The sequence below is a fragment of the Phasianus colchicus genome, chromosome Z, assembly GCF_987193195.1.
Source record: "Phasianus colchicus chromosome Z, bPhaCol1.hap1.1, whole genome shotgun sequence".
In the NCBI taxonomy this organism is placed as follows: Eukaryota; Metazoa; Chordata; class Aves; order Galliformes; family Phasianidae; genus Phasianus; species Phasianus colchicus.
In genome coordinates, this window is record NC_143476.1 from 21,977,123 (window position 1) to 21,993,684 (window position 16,562).

General features: G+C 46.5%; 2 protein-coding genes across 2 annotated transcripts; both read right to left on the reverse strand.

Annotated features, from left to right (window-relative positions):
• Positions 1-292: 292 nt before the first annotated feature.
• Positions 293-8,961, reverse strand: NANS (N-acetylneuraminate synthase). Its single transcript, XM_090131744.1, has 6 exons — positions 8,774-8,961; positions 7,962-8,177; positions 4,721-4,820; positions 3,866-4,020; positions 2,548-2,814; positions 293-2,085 (listed from the first exon to the last, which is right to left on the reverse strand). The coding sequence occupies exons 1-6, from the start codon at positions 8,903-8,905 to the stop codon at positions 1,876-1,878; spliced, it is 1,080 nt and encodes a 359-aa protein (XP_089987870.1). The 5' UTR covers positions 8,906-8,961; the 3' UTR covers positions 293-1,875.
• A 582-nt stretch (positions 8,962-9,543) lies between these two features.
• Positions 9,544-14,832, reverse strand: LOC149912704 (uncharacterized). The gene has a single exon (XM_090132064.1). It carries the CDS (start codon positions 13,174-13,176, stop codon positions 12,268-12,270), a length of 909 nt encoding a protein of 302 aa, XP_089988190.1. The 5' UTR covers positions 13,177-14,832; the 3' UTR covers positions 9,544-12,267.
• Positions 14,833-16,562: the final 1,730 nt, after the last annotated feature.

A 16,562-nucleotide genomic window follows, 5' to 3' on the forward strand; every position in this document is an offset into this window, starting at 1 on the left:
GGCTGTAGGAGAGATAGTTTAGTGCTAAGATTTGGTATGCCAGTTTGATGTTTGGATGTGATGTTCTTGAAGGCCTTTTCTAACCTAGGTGATTCTATGATTTAAGTCCTGGAAATCTTTGGAGCCTATGTTTTTGTCAGTTTATTGGAGCAGGTGTACTGTCCAACTGAAGAAGCACTGCTTGAAACAAGCCAGGTAATCTTTGGTGATTCAAATACTAAAGGCCATTAACTCCTCTCTGCTGCTAGCAAAGGCAAGATCTTACTAAAGATTGAAATGCAAAAAGAGTTGCTTGTTTTGAAAGCTGGATTTATTTTTAAAATTTGCCATTTAAAAAAAATTCAACAGTTGAGTTGTTTCTTAATGTAAGGCAAACATACTGCATCAGCACTCCCAGACTGTCACAAGCACATGATTCAAACAGCTTCTTCCCAGTTTAAAGATAGAACTACAGACTTCTCAGAACTGCAAAAAAGTACACATTTGGAAAGTAACACTACTTACAGGCACAGAAACATCACCATCAAATTCAAGACATTTTACCAATTCATAATCAAGAGGTAGCAATAACCGTAACAACCATAACTAGCAATTGATTCTGTTGCAGACAAATGCAGACTGATAACACCAATGTAATTTCGTGCTTATCGAGCTAGCTGAGAGATGCGTTATACGTGCTGCCACCTGGTCCTGTCCAAACAAAGACAATAGGCAGAAGGATTGCACTTTTTACTTGAAAAGAACCTGTATTGCAAGAGTGGAGTGCACAGAGGAGTGCTGGCAGTCACGCTGTGATCTAGTCAATGAGATGATCTACTCAAGCAGCTAGCTTCAGCTGTTTCAAAGAGCAGCGTGTGGGGGTTGGGGGGAATAATTCCAACACAGCATCTTCATGCAAAAAGGAGGCTGCAAAATCTTTACTAGCATTTGATTTCTCATTTGAGCAGCTGCTCTCACATACAAATAGAGAAACTGCACAACAGAATTTATTAGGATGCCAAAATTCAGTAAGCTGACAGATGCTTTTGCCAATTTCTGGAAGCACATGTTAAATTTACTTCTACTGATCCATCTTGGGTGAATTTTGCCCCATTTAGCTTGCTCTCTTGCCTTTTCATACTTTCTGTAAGCTGCAAGGCTCCTTTTCTAGCTCCTTACGTGGGAGCTGTCTACATATCCAATTCACTGACTTTGTTGGTTCTGCCTTTGAGAAGGCAGTATACTGGAACCTATCTTTCCTCAAGGAGCTAGCTTCTGAAAGAGTGGCATCACAGGAATAGACAATTATCTCCCTTCTCTATACTGCTGCACTTCTGTGAGTTCGTCCACTTCTATTACTCAAGCAGGTTCCTGCCACCCATTCCTTTAACTTGAGACTTTTTTTAAAATCTGAAAACATATCTTAAGAAGAATCCATCATATTGCATGTGTAAACTGTCTGTTTAGGTAATCTTTCTCTTTGCATTCAACACAAACTTGCATCCTATATTCATGGGATTAAAGGAAATGGCAGAAGAGAGACTTTACAGCAAGAAAACAATTCAAGTATAGACAAATTATTAGGATTAGTGTATTCTTATCAGAAAAGGAAAGCTAGAAAACAGTAGACGTTGGTCACAGATTTGGCAAAAATTCCAAATTAATCAAAGTGGAATGGAAGAGGAGGAACATGGTATTTTCTAGACACAGTACTATGCAGTTTCTAATAAGATTGCTTTTCATAATTTATATCCCCTAGTTGCAAAACTTCTTGCAGAACAATCCTGAAAATGTTAATCTTCTCAGATCCTTTCTAACCCACCATGTCACTATACTTAAACATGTTGTGCAGTAGGACAGACCGACATCATAAAATATCAAATGGAGGGCTTTGGTTTAGCACTTCACTTTCTTGACATGATTTTCCACTGCCTGCTCAGTGACGGTTTCATCTTCCTCAATTGTTTTCTTAGCCTTCTGGCCCACCAGATCAAAGATGGCTTCTGGAGCAAATCCCTTAGGCTCTCCTACTTTCACTGTCAGCATATCAAGTGTCAGTACGGTTCCTTCAGGAATGGTCACTTTTGCCACAACAGACTTTCCCAGCTACAGAGGAGAAAATAAAAAGAACGTTTAAGTCAAATACAATCATAGGCACCAGAAGAGGACAAAAAGACTATACGCCTACTTGGGAAAGGGTTGCCTAAACTGTTGCTTAACTTCTTACTCCACAAGAAGCTTGAGTTAGTACGGAAATGTTTACTGTAACAAGGCTGATGGGAAAACTTAAATCCTTTCTGAATTCAGACAGTATCACACTGGCATATCCCAGTATTAGAATGGAAGGAATCTGAGTAGACCGATGAGCATTCTAGCTTCGTGTAAACACAACTTATGCATTCAAACATATTTACTGCTCAAGGGAGTTAATCACAGGGGACATCCATAAAACTCCACTGAACTTAAAACACTGCAATAAAAACTGACATATTCAGACCACAAACCCAAGTATTATCTGCTGTTTTTCTGCAGAGGAGTTACTGACTGTGAATCAAAAGCAAGAGTTACCTTTTCGTTGCAAGCCATTTCACAAGGCAAGAGCTGTTTGATTGGAGAACCCATTGCTTTTTCCACAGTACGGATGGCTTTCACTAGCTCTGCCAGTTCCTTGGGCTCCAGGGAAGCCTGGTGGTCGCTTCCTTTCCATGTTTTGTCGAGAGTCACGTGACGCTCCACCACTTTTGCACCCAGAGCAACAGCTGCCACCGAAATGGCAATGCCGGTTTCGTGCCCCGAATAGCCAATGGGGATGTCGGGAAAAGCTGACTGATACGCCTGCAATCACGATAGAGTCGGTCTCAGTTGCCAAGGCAGCAATTTCAAAGACAGAGCAAATTTAACAATAACAACTGCAGTGAAGACGCGGGCAGTTTCCGTGCCACAAAACAAGCTGTTGGTTACGCTCAGGAAGAATTTCCAATTGAACAGGTCACACTGCATTACCAACCACTCTGTTTTAAGAAGTTCACTCCATTGTGTTCTGAGAAGTTCACTGTGATTATCTATACTGGCAAGGAGAAAGGCTCGTTCTACTCTACAACTTCTCTCACGCTTTTCTTTTCAATTTATTTGCGCTCTTCAAGGTCTTAAAAGCCCACCTTGCTGCAAGTTGTGCAAATGGAGGTTTTTTTTTTTTCATCTGAGAACGCAACACCTTGTTAAACTTAACCTGTGTTCAAAGCAGATGCTGCACCTTCCCATGTTTCCAGTCTGAAGCGGTCCTTTCAGCAGCACACAGAGGAGTTATTAACTGCCTGTGGGACTGAAATACGGTCAAGTCCAGATATACTCAAGCTAACAAATACTGCGTGCATAAAGCTGGGCAGACGTTTGAACGCTGGCTGACCTGGGAACATTTTACTGCATCGGTACCAGGCACATCCAAGGAATAATTTCAAAGGAAACTACAATCTGTTTTCTCTCACAGCTCTGATATTCACACAAAGCCTTTTTAATGGAATTATCCAGTTGAGCTCCCAACTGAGAATCACGTCCTCAGTTCCACACACCCTCCTAGAGGTGAGGTAACTGTCCACATCCTTTTCTTTCCTTTTCAAAGCTCACGCTCACCCTTCAGCCTCCCTTCTATTTAACTGCAAAGCCCCAGCAGCAGTCTCTCTTATCGTATTCCTTAAAGCTGAATTCTGCCAAAAGAGGACCCAATTAATAGTTTTACTTCAAGGCCAGGATGAAGGACCATGATGCACTTTCCCACTGATTCTCAGAATTAAACTCGGGCATGCGTGAGACCTGGAAATAGAATGCAATTGAAATGCAGAGGCCTTCTGTGGTACTGTGCCAATGGCACTCTTACTTACTCACTGACCGATATAACACGGAGATTGACATCCTCAGGCTGAAGCGGGTAGGCACTGGTGCACTGCAGGAAGCAGAAGTTTGGATTGATGGGCTTCACAATCTGATACACCTGGTGCATTGTGTTCATCGACTGCATCCCGCTGGAAATCACCATTGGGCGTCCTAGACATGAAAAAAAATGTTTTGCCTAGATTTCAAGTTTAGATCCCTAAGAAATCTGCACAAGCTTAACTGAAGTTCTGTAATGCGTTTGGTTGAACTAGAAAAGGAAGATGGGTGATTTTTTTTTTATTATTTTTTCCTGAAATTAAGTGAAGGGAACACATAATAACTCAAATGGTGAGACACTGTGAAACCAGTGAAGTTTACTGAGACTGGGTTCCTCAGTTCATGAAAGACAGAGAAATTCTAGGGAGAGTCCAGTGGAGGGGCACAAAGATGAGGGGCCCGGAACATCTGCTCCATGAGGAAAGGCTGTGAGACCTGTGGCTATTCAGCCTGGAGAAAGAGGGGATCAACTGAAAATGGGCACAAGCCTAGTGGATGGAGCCCAAGCTCACTTCAGTAGTGCCCAGTGACAGAACAAGGGGCAGTGAGCACAATCCAGAACATAAGTAGTTCCATCTGAGCACAAAGAAAAACTTCTTTACTGCAAGTGTGACAGAGCAGTGGAACAGGCTACCCAGAGACACTGTGCAGCCTCCTTCTCTAGAGATGTTCAAAACCTTCCTGGTTATTTTTCTGTGCAATCTGCTGTAGCAAATGTGCTTTAGCAGGTAGTTGGACTCAATGACCTTCAGAGGTTCCCTCCAGTCCCTACAATTTGCAATTCTGCAAATATTGCTCGGTAGATAATGCTTACCTTTCTTTGCAGTCTTTTCCAAATATGGGAAATTGTTTGTATCTCCTGATCCTACTTTGAAAAATGGAACATCCAGTTCATGAAGAAATTCCACAGCCATCTGCAAGGAAATAAATAAATAAAAATCACTGCTTTTCAACATACCAATTCGGCTGGGTTAACGACAGAGAAGAACCATCAAACCAACCCTACAACATAGCAAAAGCAAAGTTTAATTAAATAGGGCACGTATACATAATCCTCAAATTATACTAGTCCAGAATATATAAGGTACAAAATAAATGGAAAGGTAGGTCAAATAAATCCAAAGTAGATGCACCATTCTGCTTCTGGAGGTTGGTCTGCAGGTTAACAGTTAGGAAACTCTGGGTCAAACAAATGATTACATTTCAAGATTGACACTGACAACATGGCTGGATTTTTCTGTCAGATATCTTTACAACAATGGTGTTGTAACGATGCCTTCTACAAATACTAAGCTTGAATTTCTGAAACTGTTGTCAAAATACTCTTAGTACTATGGAGGCAAGTAGTAAGAACATTATTGCTTCCTTCCAAAAAAGTAAGTAATGCACAGACATAGCAAAAATCACATTTGTATAGTGAAATATATGGCTCTACCTCCTATGTATTCTGTTAAACATCAGAATCAAAAATAGAAAAATATTACAAGTTTGAAATTCATAGAACTTTATTCTTAGTCTTTTATTTCATAATTTGACACTAGGTAGAGTGAACATCCCCCTTTCAGGAAAAATGGCTCTGATACTATTACATAGGCATCTGAAAAACAATCAGTGCACAAAAAGAAAACTACAAGGGATTTTCTTCTATCAGCGGTATCTGAAAATAAATATAAAACGTGCCAAAGAAAAGACAGTAAAGCAGTTTACTCAAACCTTAATTTCTCTCTGCCTCCTTCTCAAAACATGCATGCTATATTTGAGACAATTATTGAAGGTTCTATTAAAATCTGAATTCCACTAGTAAGTTAATCTGAAAACAAGTACACTGAAGAAAAAATCCCATATAGCAAGTGATATTAAAAACCTTCACTCACACCTGAGGGGAACTATGAGCAGTCACCTAACTTTGTCCCCCTTTCAATCACTCCCCAAACAATTCTAGTTTCATTGGCTGATTCTTCGTTGCTGCCAAATATATTTAGCACTAGAGAAAGAAAGAGTAATGTTCAAAAGTTTAATTTTTCTATAATCATTAAGATGGAGGTTCAATTGCTTGTATCTAGGATGTATAATGTTCCTTTGATACAGTTTATTCATTAAGATGTATAAAGACATACTACAAAGCCATAGACTTAATTCAAGGAGATCGCACAAAATGAAGTACAACATTTGGACACAGTATCTAATACTACTGTTCATAGGATGACTATCCCCTGAAAGTCAGCAGCTTTTTCATAAGGCCATTTTCCATGAGCAGGCCCAGCCTGAGCAGCAGGGCTGGACCAGACAACCTCCAGAGGTCCCTCCTAACCTCAACCACTCTGTGTAATTTCAAGCAGAAGAGACAAGGCTAGAGGGAGTGGTTCAATGGGATCCTGTTCCATCTCCGGTACATTCTGGAACAGAACAGACAAATAACTTACCTGTAGTCTTTGTATTTACTTCACACGTCACTTTACAGAACTTCCTCATACAATTAAACACACATTTTAACCTCCCTGACGTACCTGGAGTTCCAGAGATTACGTTCAATTTACAGAAGATAACAAATACTACATCAATCTATGCAACGTCTACAGCAAGCTCAAAGAACTGTGGCTAGCAGAAACACTGCTGAAGTGACAGCAGCTATGTGAAGAAACTGCTGTTCAAAGAACGATGTCAGTACTGCTAACCAACTGATAAGGCAACAAGCTTGGGAAGCATCTTGAGAAAAATAAGGTGGAAAGTGAACTCTACTACCACATCCCACACATTCTGCATTTCACTACAATGTCAGAAAAGGACCTGATTTTTCACTCCAAAAGTGCACACGTGTTTAAGATCTTAGGTATGGAAATCCAAGATGAACGGATTAAAATGTTCTGTTCTTAAATGAAAAAACAGAGGAAGTGTTGCTATTCCTCAGGTCCCTTAGACATGAAGATACCAATTAAATAAATATCACACCACTTTCTCTTCCCTGATCTATTCCTGAGCCCATTGCAACAATACATGCAGAACACCTTTCCATCTGTCAGACACCTGAAATAGGCTTCTGATGGAGTTTGGAGCTGCATGCAGCTGGGACACAGCAATTCAAGGATTTCAGCCAACAGAACAGTGTGTTAAAAGAAACAGTGAGAATGGCCAAAGGACTAGAAAAGACGAGGGAAAAAGCTCGAAGGAATCACAATTCCTTAATCCAGGGAGTATTAAAAAAAGGAGATGATAATGTCATTCAAATAAAATGAAATGAAAATAGGAACTTTTATGTCAGATGAAGAATTACAAGAAGATTAAACTGATGGGTCAGCAATTCCCTCTGATGGTAAGGAAAGCAAGACACAGAACAGATCACTTTAGGACATCAGAGAAATACCATCTCATGCCATCCTGGGCAAGGCTACAGGCTGGCATGCGTGCCTTAGGGAAAAAGTGACTGGCTTACTTCTAGACAGTTTCTTTTAGTTTATTTTCTTCATTTTCTAGGCCATGAATGAAAGTAAAATAATACATAACTTCACTGAGGTTTAACTGCTACCTGAACTTTCCTGCCTACGTCTTTCAATCATAAACTGCATTTATTAATTTGAGGTAGGCAACCTGCAAAAGTTAAAGACTTCACATCTCTAAAGGGGGAACAGCAGCAGATGAGTTCCACAGAAGTATACAGGCTAGTGGATGACTACTCAAAAGTCCACTGACAAAATCAGTAAAAGTTGTAAGAGCAGCAGGGCAACGTGAAGACCCTCTCCATCTTGAAGGAAAAGGGAGTGTAACCATTTTTAATGTTTAGAAACATAAACTTACATCTAGTAAACCGAAATAAATGAAAAAAAAAAAAATAGCGAAAGATTGGCATTAAGTAGAGAAAAAAAAAATCTACAGAGGAAAGCCTGACATATAATCACAGTGGATACACAAGTGAGCAGGCAGAACTATATTAGTCTAGTTTCCTCATTTACGAACTCAACATCCACACGCACTTGGTGGACTTTTTATATAAGAACTGTAAGGGGCAAACAAGATACGCAACAGCTGAATTTTGCATCACACTGGTGTGGTGTATATACCTCATCCATGCCAGAAGCCGTGAAGAAAATCCCAACTTCCTCCGCGTACTTCTTCAGCTCTCTGTACTGGTCGTGACTGAACTCCAAGTGGCGCTTGTGCTCTCCGTAGGTCTTCCCCCAGGAGTGTTTTGAGGTGTACGGCCTCTCTAAGGCTTTTTTGTTGAATTTGTATTCCAGTTCGCTCTTCTGAAACTTAGCGCAGTCTGCCCCACAGTCCTGCAAAAGAAGCTGGGTCACTCACAGGAGCAGCGCAACCGGTCCTAGTGCGAACACGCAAAGGCTGTGCAGGTAGCAGTCGCCTGCACCGCAGCGCTCACACCACCGTGCCACCGGTGAGAACGCAGAGCGGCTCCGCCCGCGGCTCCGAACGCCTTTTGCCGCGGTTTCCCCTGCGACGATGCGCAGTTTCCAAACACAGGTCCAACCAACATACCTAATACCAAATTTTAGAAGGGCTTTTTTTCCGACGGGGTGACTGAAGCGTTACTCCAGGGGAAGTCGACACACAAACGCGCTAAGGCAGCCGAGGCAGACCGAAGCGCAGCGCCCCGGCGCCGCACCGCGCGCACACCTGGGCGCGGCGCACCGACCGCCGCCGCCCCCCGCAGCTGCGCGCAGCGGACAGCGGCCCTGCGCCAGCACGGCGCCGTCGCGCACCGACCGGCGGCTCCGAAACGCTCTTTTTGCTGCCTCCCACCACGACCTTATTCTCCAGCCGCTCACCCGCACCCAGCCCGTTCATCCCGGGGCGAGCCTCGGGCCCGCTCGCACCTCCCCGCCGGCAGCGGCTGCCCGCGGCCCTCCCCGAGCACCTTGGCCATGCGGATCATGCGCTTGGCGATGTCCAGGTCGCCCTGGTGGTTCTGCCCGATCTCCGCGATGATGAAGCAGGGATAGTCGCCGCCGATGCGGCGCCCGGGGCACAGCTCGAACTCCCGCGGCATGACGGCGCCGCCACCACCGCCGGCCGCTCGCGACTGCGCCGACCGCCCCCGGCAGCCGGCGGCCCGCCCGCTGGCTCCGCCCGGCCGCGGGGCGGGGCTGGGCGGCGAGTGGTCGGAGGCGGGGCCGCCCGGCCCCGGGAGCGGAGGGGCCGGGAGTCCGGCTGGGGGCTGTCCGCGGGCTGCGGCGGGGAGGGCGGTCCGCGCTTGTCCGCGCCCTCCTCTTAGGGAGTGGAGAGGCGTAGTTCTCCTTGAGCCTCCTTGTCTCCGGACTGAATGCTTCCTGTTCCCTCCGCGCTTCCCGTAAGCCGTGCGCTCCAGACTCCTCACAGCTTCGTTGTCCTTCTCTGGCCACGCTCCAGCACCTCGACGTCTTGTAGTGAGGGACCCGAAATTGGACACGGTACTGGAGGTGTGGCTTCGTCTGGGCCGAGTACAGAAGGACGATCGCCTCCCTGCTCCTGCTGGCTGCGCTGGTGTACAGGCCAGAATGCCGTTGACCTGCTTTGGCCACTGGGCACGCTGCTGGCTCGTGTTCAGCCACACGTCCAACCAAGACACCTTTTAAGCCACGCAGCTCTCCAGCTTCACTGCACCAAGCCTGTAGCGTTGCCTGGGGTTGTTGTGGCCAATATGCAGGACATAGCACTTGGTCTTGTTGAACTTCATCCCAGTGCCCTCAGCCCATCCATCCAGCCTGTCCAAATTGCTCTGCAGGGCCTTTTTACCCCAGGCAAATAAGGAAACACTTTCTCCAAACATGATGTCAAACTCACCAAGGATACGCTCAGTTTCCTAGTTGACTTACCCATACCCTTTGTTTATCATGCCTTGACCAAGGGCCATGCAGCGTGGCATGGGTATTAAAGTGTGAGTCAAAATACTGGTGTTTCAGTTTGGGTTTAAACTGCTTGTCAGAAACAAGGGAAGCATCAGATTTAGGTATGTGGTTGCAAAAATTCCTGGAAATGATGCAGTGCACCCTCTTCCTCCTGCTTATAACAAGGTGTTTGTCTGTAGGTTTCTGTGCTATATACAGTTGGATGGAAGCATTCCTGGAAAAGGCTGCTTAATGTATTTAACCCCAGAGCAATTACAGATTCTTCATCTGACTTACATGTTATGCTTTTGATGTTTGCTTTTCTCTGCATGTAGGAGTATACCTTGTATAAACAACAATTTCTGCTCAGGAAAACATTTCAAAGCTTTACACGTTTTCAAGAAGGTGCCCAGCAAACATTCTCCAACCAAACAGTTGGGCTGGATCACAGTGTTCTAGCTAATGCATTCTTACTCTGCCTTAAGATTACATAAACAAGCAAAGTGAGACCATTATAAATAAATAAATGTAGCACAAACATATGATTCTGACTGCATTGAAATGGCATCTGTAGGTAAAGAACTCCTATTTCCTTTTCTCTCAATATGAAATGGACCACAAATTGGATGTATTATGATGATGTAAGCTAAAAAGCATTGTGAAATGGAGATTGTTACAGAAATGTTAAGTAATGCTGTGCACATAACCCTTCTTTGCACTCAGGTTTTTGCTTATCTCATGAGCTGCCTGCAACTTCCCTGTAACATTTTGCTCAAGGCTTCAGTTACACTCTTCTAGAGCACGAGGACATTGTAAAGAACACTCACAGGATGAAAGACAAGTGGATTGTTAAGCCAGAGGAGCAAGTTTCTATGTAAATGGAAGCAGGTTGGGCAGGTCTGTTACACTAATGGGATAGACCTAGGAGCAGTCTGTTTGCATTTGCACATAACGGTTTGTTATCCATGCTGGACAACAGTGTTTTAACTCCAAGAAAGTTCTGAAGTGATGTGTTTGAGTCAGGAGCTAAACCAGACATCCATGCAGAGACTGGAGTCCCATTTCTGCCTTCCTCCAGTTTTCACTCAACTGCACATGGTACAACTGCAAAACACTGAATTGCTTATTTACTTGTATTAACCACAGGTTGTTGTTTTTTGTTGTCGTTGTTTGTTTGTTTGTTTTTCCCCATGTATACTAATGTATATCTTTGGGGAAAAATGATGAATTAACAGAATAAAGAGTTCCTGTGTTTGGAGATATCCATGTGGTTAACTGCTTCACAATCCTGCCCCTCCAGGACAAATGGCTTGCCTTTCTGTCTTCTCTTTCAAACTTTGAAAAAAAAAAAAAAAATCAATGACCAAAACAAATCTGAAAAATCTCTTGGCCTTACAGTTTCACTTGTCATTTTTAAATACTCTGGTGTGGCATAATTGGCAGTTATAAAAGATAATGAAACAGCAGCCAACTGTTCTGGAGCCAGCTGTGTAACGTCATTTTTCACTCTTTCCAGTGTAGATTTGCAGGGCTGCTTTGCATTACCCTTGTAATAACTGAAAGCCAAGATTCAGGTGGTGAGTAAAGGACAGGTGAAGTAGTTAGTGGCTTCCTAGTGCAAGCCACTGGAGAACTTCAAAGCTTACTAACAAGTTCCATTCTTCTTCTGTTTATGGCTATGGGCCTACTTGCAAATATTTGCTGGGTATTGCCAAGAACCTGTCACAAGCAATTTAGCTTTCTCATGAGCAGAGCACCTCAGAAAACCTGCGCCCAAGCGAGCTCAAAGTGAGGAGGGGGACACCTTCCCAAACAACCATCAAAGACCCCGAAACCTCTGCGCAGGCGCAGGAGGCTCAGTTATGCCTGTGTAACCTTGTAAGCACGTTGTGTATCAATGGGAGCAGTGTGGAGTGAAACCTTTGGGACTGTCAGTAGAAGACAGTGCAGGGAGACGGGTGTGTTTGATGGGTGGAGATGAGCCACCTTGTGACCTGCGTAGAAATAAAACAGAGCCTGCTCTCTGAAGGTTTCCTTTGCAATGTGTAAAGGGAGGTTCTAAAGAAACGGTAACAGCAGCATGGGAGGCCTCCAGGCCCAGCAGAGGTCAGACCTCCCCCGTGCACAGCGCTGACAAAGGCACTGGTAGCAACACGGAGATTTTTCTGAAATTTTATTGCAGAGTCAGCTCTTTGAAAGGGTAGATAACAGCAGGACAAGGGGAAAAGGTTTGAAGTTGAAGGAGGGAAGATTTAGGTGGGATGTCGGGGGGAAGTTCTTTACAGGGAGAGTGGTGAGGCTGCCCAGAGAAGTTGCGGATGCCCCGTCCCTGGAGGTGTTCAAGGCCAGGTTGGATGGGGCCTTGGGCAGCCTGGTCCGGTGTTACATGTGGAGGTTGGTGGCCCTGCCTGTGGCGGGGGGTTGGAGATTGCTGATCTTTGAGGTCCCTTCCAACCCGGGCCATGCTGTGATTCTGTGGTCTGACAGCTGGTTGTGCCCCAGCTGCAGGCCCGGCCCTGTTCTCGCCAGCTGCTGGGGCGGCGTCCTAGTGCTGCCGGCGGGGTGGCCTCTTGGCAGGAGGTGCAGGGGCCTCAGAGTCGTGGGCCCTCCTCTTCGGGGCTCGCCGAGGCGCCCTGCGTGAGCGCTCCCTGGCCCTGTTGGTGCTGGAGGGACCCGGCACTGCCTCCCCCGGCTCCTCCTGGGCTGCTTGTTGGCTGGTCTGCAATGGAGCCGGGAGGGATGGAGGCTGGCTGGGCCCCTCACTGAGGGCAGCGGCTGAGGGCACAGAAACGTTGTCTTCGCCGGTGCTGCTGGAGGGTCGTGGACCGGAGACAGGCGTCTGTGCCTGGGAGGCAGCTGCACCACGGGCAGCTGCGGGGCTGCCCTCCTGTCCCGTGGCAGCGCGGGAGGCCTCCGGGCCAGCGGGTGGCACCAGCCCATTGCACACATATGCAGCTTGCACGACGAGCCGTCGCACAAAGCTGGCGGTCTGGCTTCGCAGGGAGCCGAACAGCCACAAAGTCAGCGCTCCCCCGTCCAGACCAAATAAGCACAGGCCAGAGATGACACGGCGCTGTGCTGCAGCGGCTGCCCTGTGGTCAGCCCCAAAGAGCTGCCCCAGCTCCTGGCGCAGCCAGGGCAGCAGGGGCCGGAGCACAGCTGGAGGCTGGCGGGAAATGGGCACCGCTGGTGGCTCTTGTGCTGGTGCTGCCTGGCGGGGTGCTGTTCTGGCCCTCTCCTGCTGTCCGACGACAACCTCTTGAAAGCTGTCGTCGGCACGCACCGAGTGCAGGATGGACTCCACCCTGCGTTTGCAGAGGGGGCACGTGGGCCTGCTCTCAGCCCACCGCCGGATGCAGCCAAAGCAGAACTGGTGCAGGCACGGCATCGTGTAGCTGGCATCATCCATGCTGTCCAGGCAAATGGGACAGCGACGGTCCAGCTCGGTGGCCATGCTGTCCAGCTGCTGGGTGGACAGGAGTGCGAAGGGGATGAGGGGCTGCTCCTCACCCCGCTGCTGCAGCAGCAGGGGTCACGCTAGGAGAAGAAGAGAGGCCACGGTCACTTGCTGAGCCCGCCAGCGGAGGAACAAGTGCCCGGGTCCCTCAGGAAGGAAACCCTCCCAGCTGGGCCGCCCAGGCTGAGGCGTCCCCTTACCGGTTCCCTTTGCTGCTGCGGCCTCCTGGGTGCCCCGGCTGCCTGAGCCAGGCAGGGCGGGGAAGAAGCTCTAGTGGCTCTGGGGACGAGCACTGAGAGCGGCTGTCGGCAGCTCCCAGAACACGAGACCAGCACCAAGGCTATCCTTGCTCCTCGCTCCAAACCTCACGGACACGCTCGGCTGGAGTGCGGGCACAAGCCAGAGTGAGAGACTCTGTGCCCGGCTACAGGCAGCCAGGGCCAAGAGGTCACAATCCCCTGCTGCGTATGTCACTATCCCTCACGTAGGGGAGCGGTGCCAGTGACGTCACAACGGGCGAGCGTCATCTGCAGCACTCCAATCCCAGCAATGGCATCCGGGTTTTCCGCAGTGCCTCTGTCCATTCCGTTCCCTATATTGTGTCTGCTCCCTGTTGGCACTTTGCAGCAGTGTCTGAGGCTTTGACCGAGTCTTCCCACATGGCCCCAGCCGTGACAAATCTCCAGATCCATACAGCACTGGGCTGCCTTCAGCAAAACCCATGTCTTCCTCTGAGGCAACAGGACAGGTTAACTAATTGGCTTGTTCTACCCAGTGCAAACTGCTGGAGAACTTCAAAGCATGGTGCTTAGGGAACAGACTCCAAGCAATAATCTTTAAGGGAGTAGACTTTAAGCAATCAAGATCACTGCAAGAGAGAGACATTCTGGTGGGTCATTTATGTTGACCCTACCCATTAACCTTCATATAAGCAAAGAACATCCACAGATTTTGCTGAACGTATGATGCTCTTAGAAAAGGAATTAGGCCACGCCAGTGAACTTCTGGTGGTTAAACTTGGTAATGAGGCAGTGAGAATACCAGAAAAGTTTCTGCATCCTGATGAGAGAAAACGTGGCACTGCAGTCAACAGCTCCGCTGCTGCAAGTTCTGAGGCTGTAGAAAGACAGCCCCATTCCCGTTCTCAGGAAGTAGGACAGAAGATAAGTTTTCTTTTTATTATTATTACCAACATTTTATTTTATTAAGAAGGGGGGCACACGTTTTGGAAAGCTAAGGGATTTCTGACTGGAAGATGTTCTGCTTAAAGATAAGCTCATGGTGGTATTGCTTGCTTTCCCCTGGTGATCCATCTAATTGCAGCGTAGTAATTTTGTTTGGAAATTCTCTCTTCTGGAGAAACTGAGATCGTGATATTTTGATTGGTCACACAGTTCGGTTTTTAACATTTAGATTTTCTGTGACAGGATCAGAGAAGTATAGATTACTTAGTTTATTTACTTTCGTCCTACACAAATGCAAAAACATACCAGAAATCTCAAGAGGTTCAAGAAAGGAGGAGACCGCCATCACCGCGGTAAGAGAATGGTTTAGAAAACTGATAGGAATGGGAACAAAGACACAATTTTCTCCTTAGAAATAAATTTGTGGATAAAGTTTGCTGTCTCCAAAGGCTTGAATATCTGTGTCATAGTCCTGTGCTTTTGTACGCTTCCTAAAAGTCTTCAGGGGTTTAGCTACCTGTCCTGAGTCCGTGCCTCCAACTGGCCGTACAGAGGCGCCAGAGAAACAATGTCGACCTCAGCGTTTGGACAAAGGCTGCCTCTGAGACTGTTTTACTCCAAAAACATCCCGTAGCAGACATGCAGACACACGGTGGGCCTCTCTGTGAAGTTCTAATGGAACCGAAGGCTCACATGGCATTTATTATGATTGTGTGGTACATGTTTTTTTTGCAGGGTGAAGCTGAATGGGATTTCCAAGACTTTTCCTACGCACATTTAGCACCACCTACTGCCCCCTGCCCCATTGCAAAGGGAATAGTGCATTGCTGTCTTGAGGAGTTGTATGGTGATGCAAGCCGTAGCGTAGGCTGATGAATTTCATGGCTGTAAATGTTAACCGGCCATTTATTAAGCCACCTCACACCCCTTATTGGCTGTACAACACAACTTGTGAGTGCAGCATTAGCACAGAATGTATATGCAAGTGGAGATTGATAATGTTCCCCCCAAAAATTAGCTGACTGAAAAAGCAGTTCGTTAAGAAGCATTTCTTAAAGCAAACCTCTAAAATACCAGTTCTCACAGAATTTTAATTTTCCCTACAGCGCTTGCTCATGAGCAGGTATTACTGCAACCAAGCAACGTGTCTTGTGGTCCGAAGCCCCTGTTTTTTCCTCAAAGTTCAGTAGGTGTTCTGAGTTCTTCTTACAGAAATAGTCACCATCAGCTCCACAGAACCGATACACCTCTGCTCTTTGATGCTGTCACCACTGCTGAAACGTACCACCCACCGCCTCACTGTGCTCACATCCACTTTGTGGTCTCCGCAAACATGCAGCAAATGTCGATGAATGTCAGCAGATGCCATTGTTTCCACACGGAAGAATTCAGTGACACACCTTTGTTTCATCTGCATCAGATGCCATTCTGTCAGACTGCCCCTCAGGTTGCGTTGTAAGCCGTTGTGCTCAGCTCCTGGGACTGTATGCTGTGCAGTGCTGGTGGATGTAACTTCCCCAGGACACGTAAGGTGCCCTTATTGTGCTGTTGGACTGCTTCTTGGTTCTATTCTGTATTCTTTCCCAGCTCTTATGGTAGTACCTCTTCAGTAAGCAGAAGCTGACCAAAGTTTAGCTGTTTAGTCTTGTAGCTTACGTTCTCAGCCTGTGCATGTATTTTTGAGGTCTTTGCTATTGCTCCACATTGAACCTACATGCATTGCAACAAAAAACGCCTGGTATTGACTTCCAGTTTGCACTAAAAATTTGCACAAGACGGTAACAACCCTAATAGCCCACCAAAGCTCCTGCAAAGCTAACGTGAGGTTTCTAACAGTGGCACTACCATTTTACTGGGACAGCAGGCAACAGTCACAGGCTGTATACCTGCTTGTGGTAACAACAAGAATTTTATTTTTTTTCTGCAGATATTTTTTATTACAGCAGAGCATCTGAACCTCAGACTCACAGAATCACAGAATGGCCTGGGTAGAAGGGACCTCAAGGACCACTCAAGAATCTCCAACCCCCTGCAACAGGCAGTGCCACCAAGCTCCCATTTCATACCAGACCAGGCTGTCCAAGGCCCCATCCAACCTGGCCTTTAACACCTCCAAGGATGGGGCATCCACAGCCGCTCTGGACAACCTGTTCCAGCACCTCACCACTCTCATAGTAAAGAACTTCTCCCTGGCATTCA

Bases quoted from the DNA above. Each gene is read 5' to 3' on its own strand.
- NANS (XM_090131744.1), bottom strand. From the start codon at position 8,905: ATGCCGCGGGAGTTCGAGCTGTGCCCCGGGCGCCGCATCGGCGGCGAC. The intron at 8,178-8,773 runs GTGCTCGGGGAG...CTTCTTTTGCAG, and splicing joins GCATGATCCGCATGGCCAAG to GACTGTGGGGCAGACTGCGC. The intron at 2,086-2,547 runs GTAACTCTTGCT...TCTCCTCTGTAG, and splicing joins AAATGGCTTGCAACGAAAAG to CTGGGAAAGTCTGTTGTGGC.
- LOC149912704 (XM_090132064.1), bottom strand. From the start codon at position 13,176: ATGGCCACCGAGCTGGACCGTCGCTGTCCCATTTGCCTGGACAGCATG.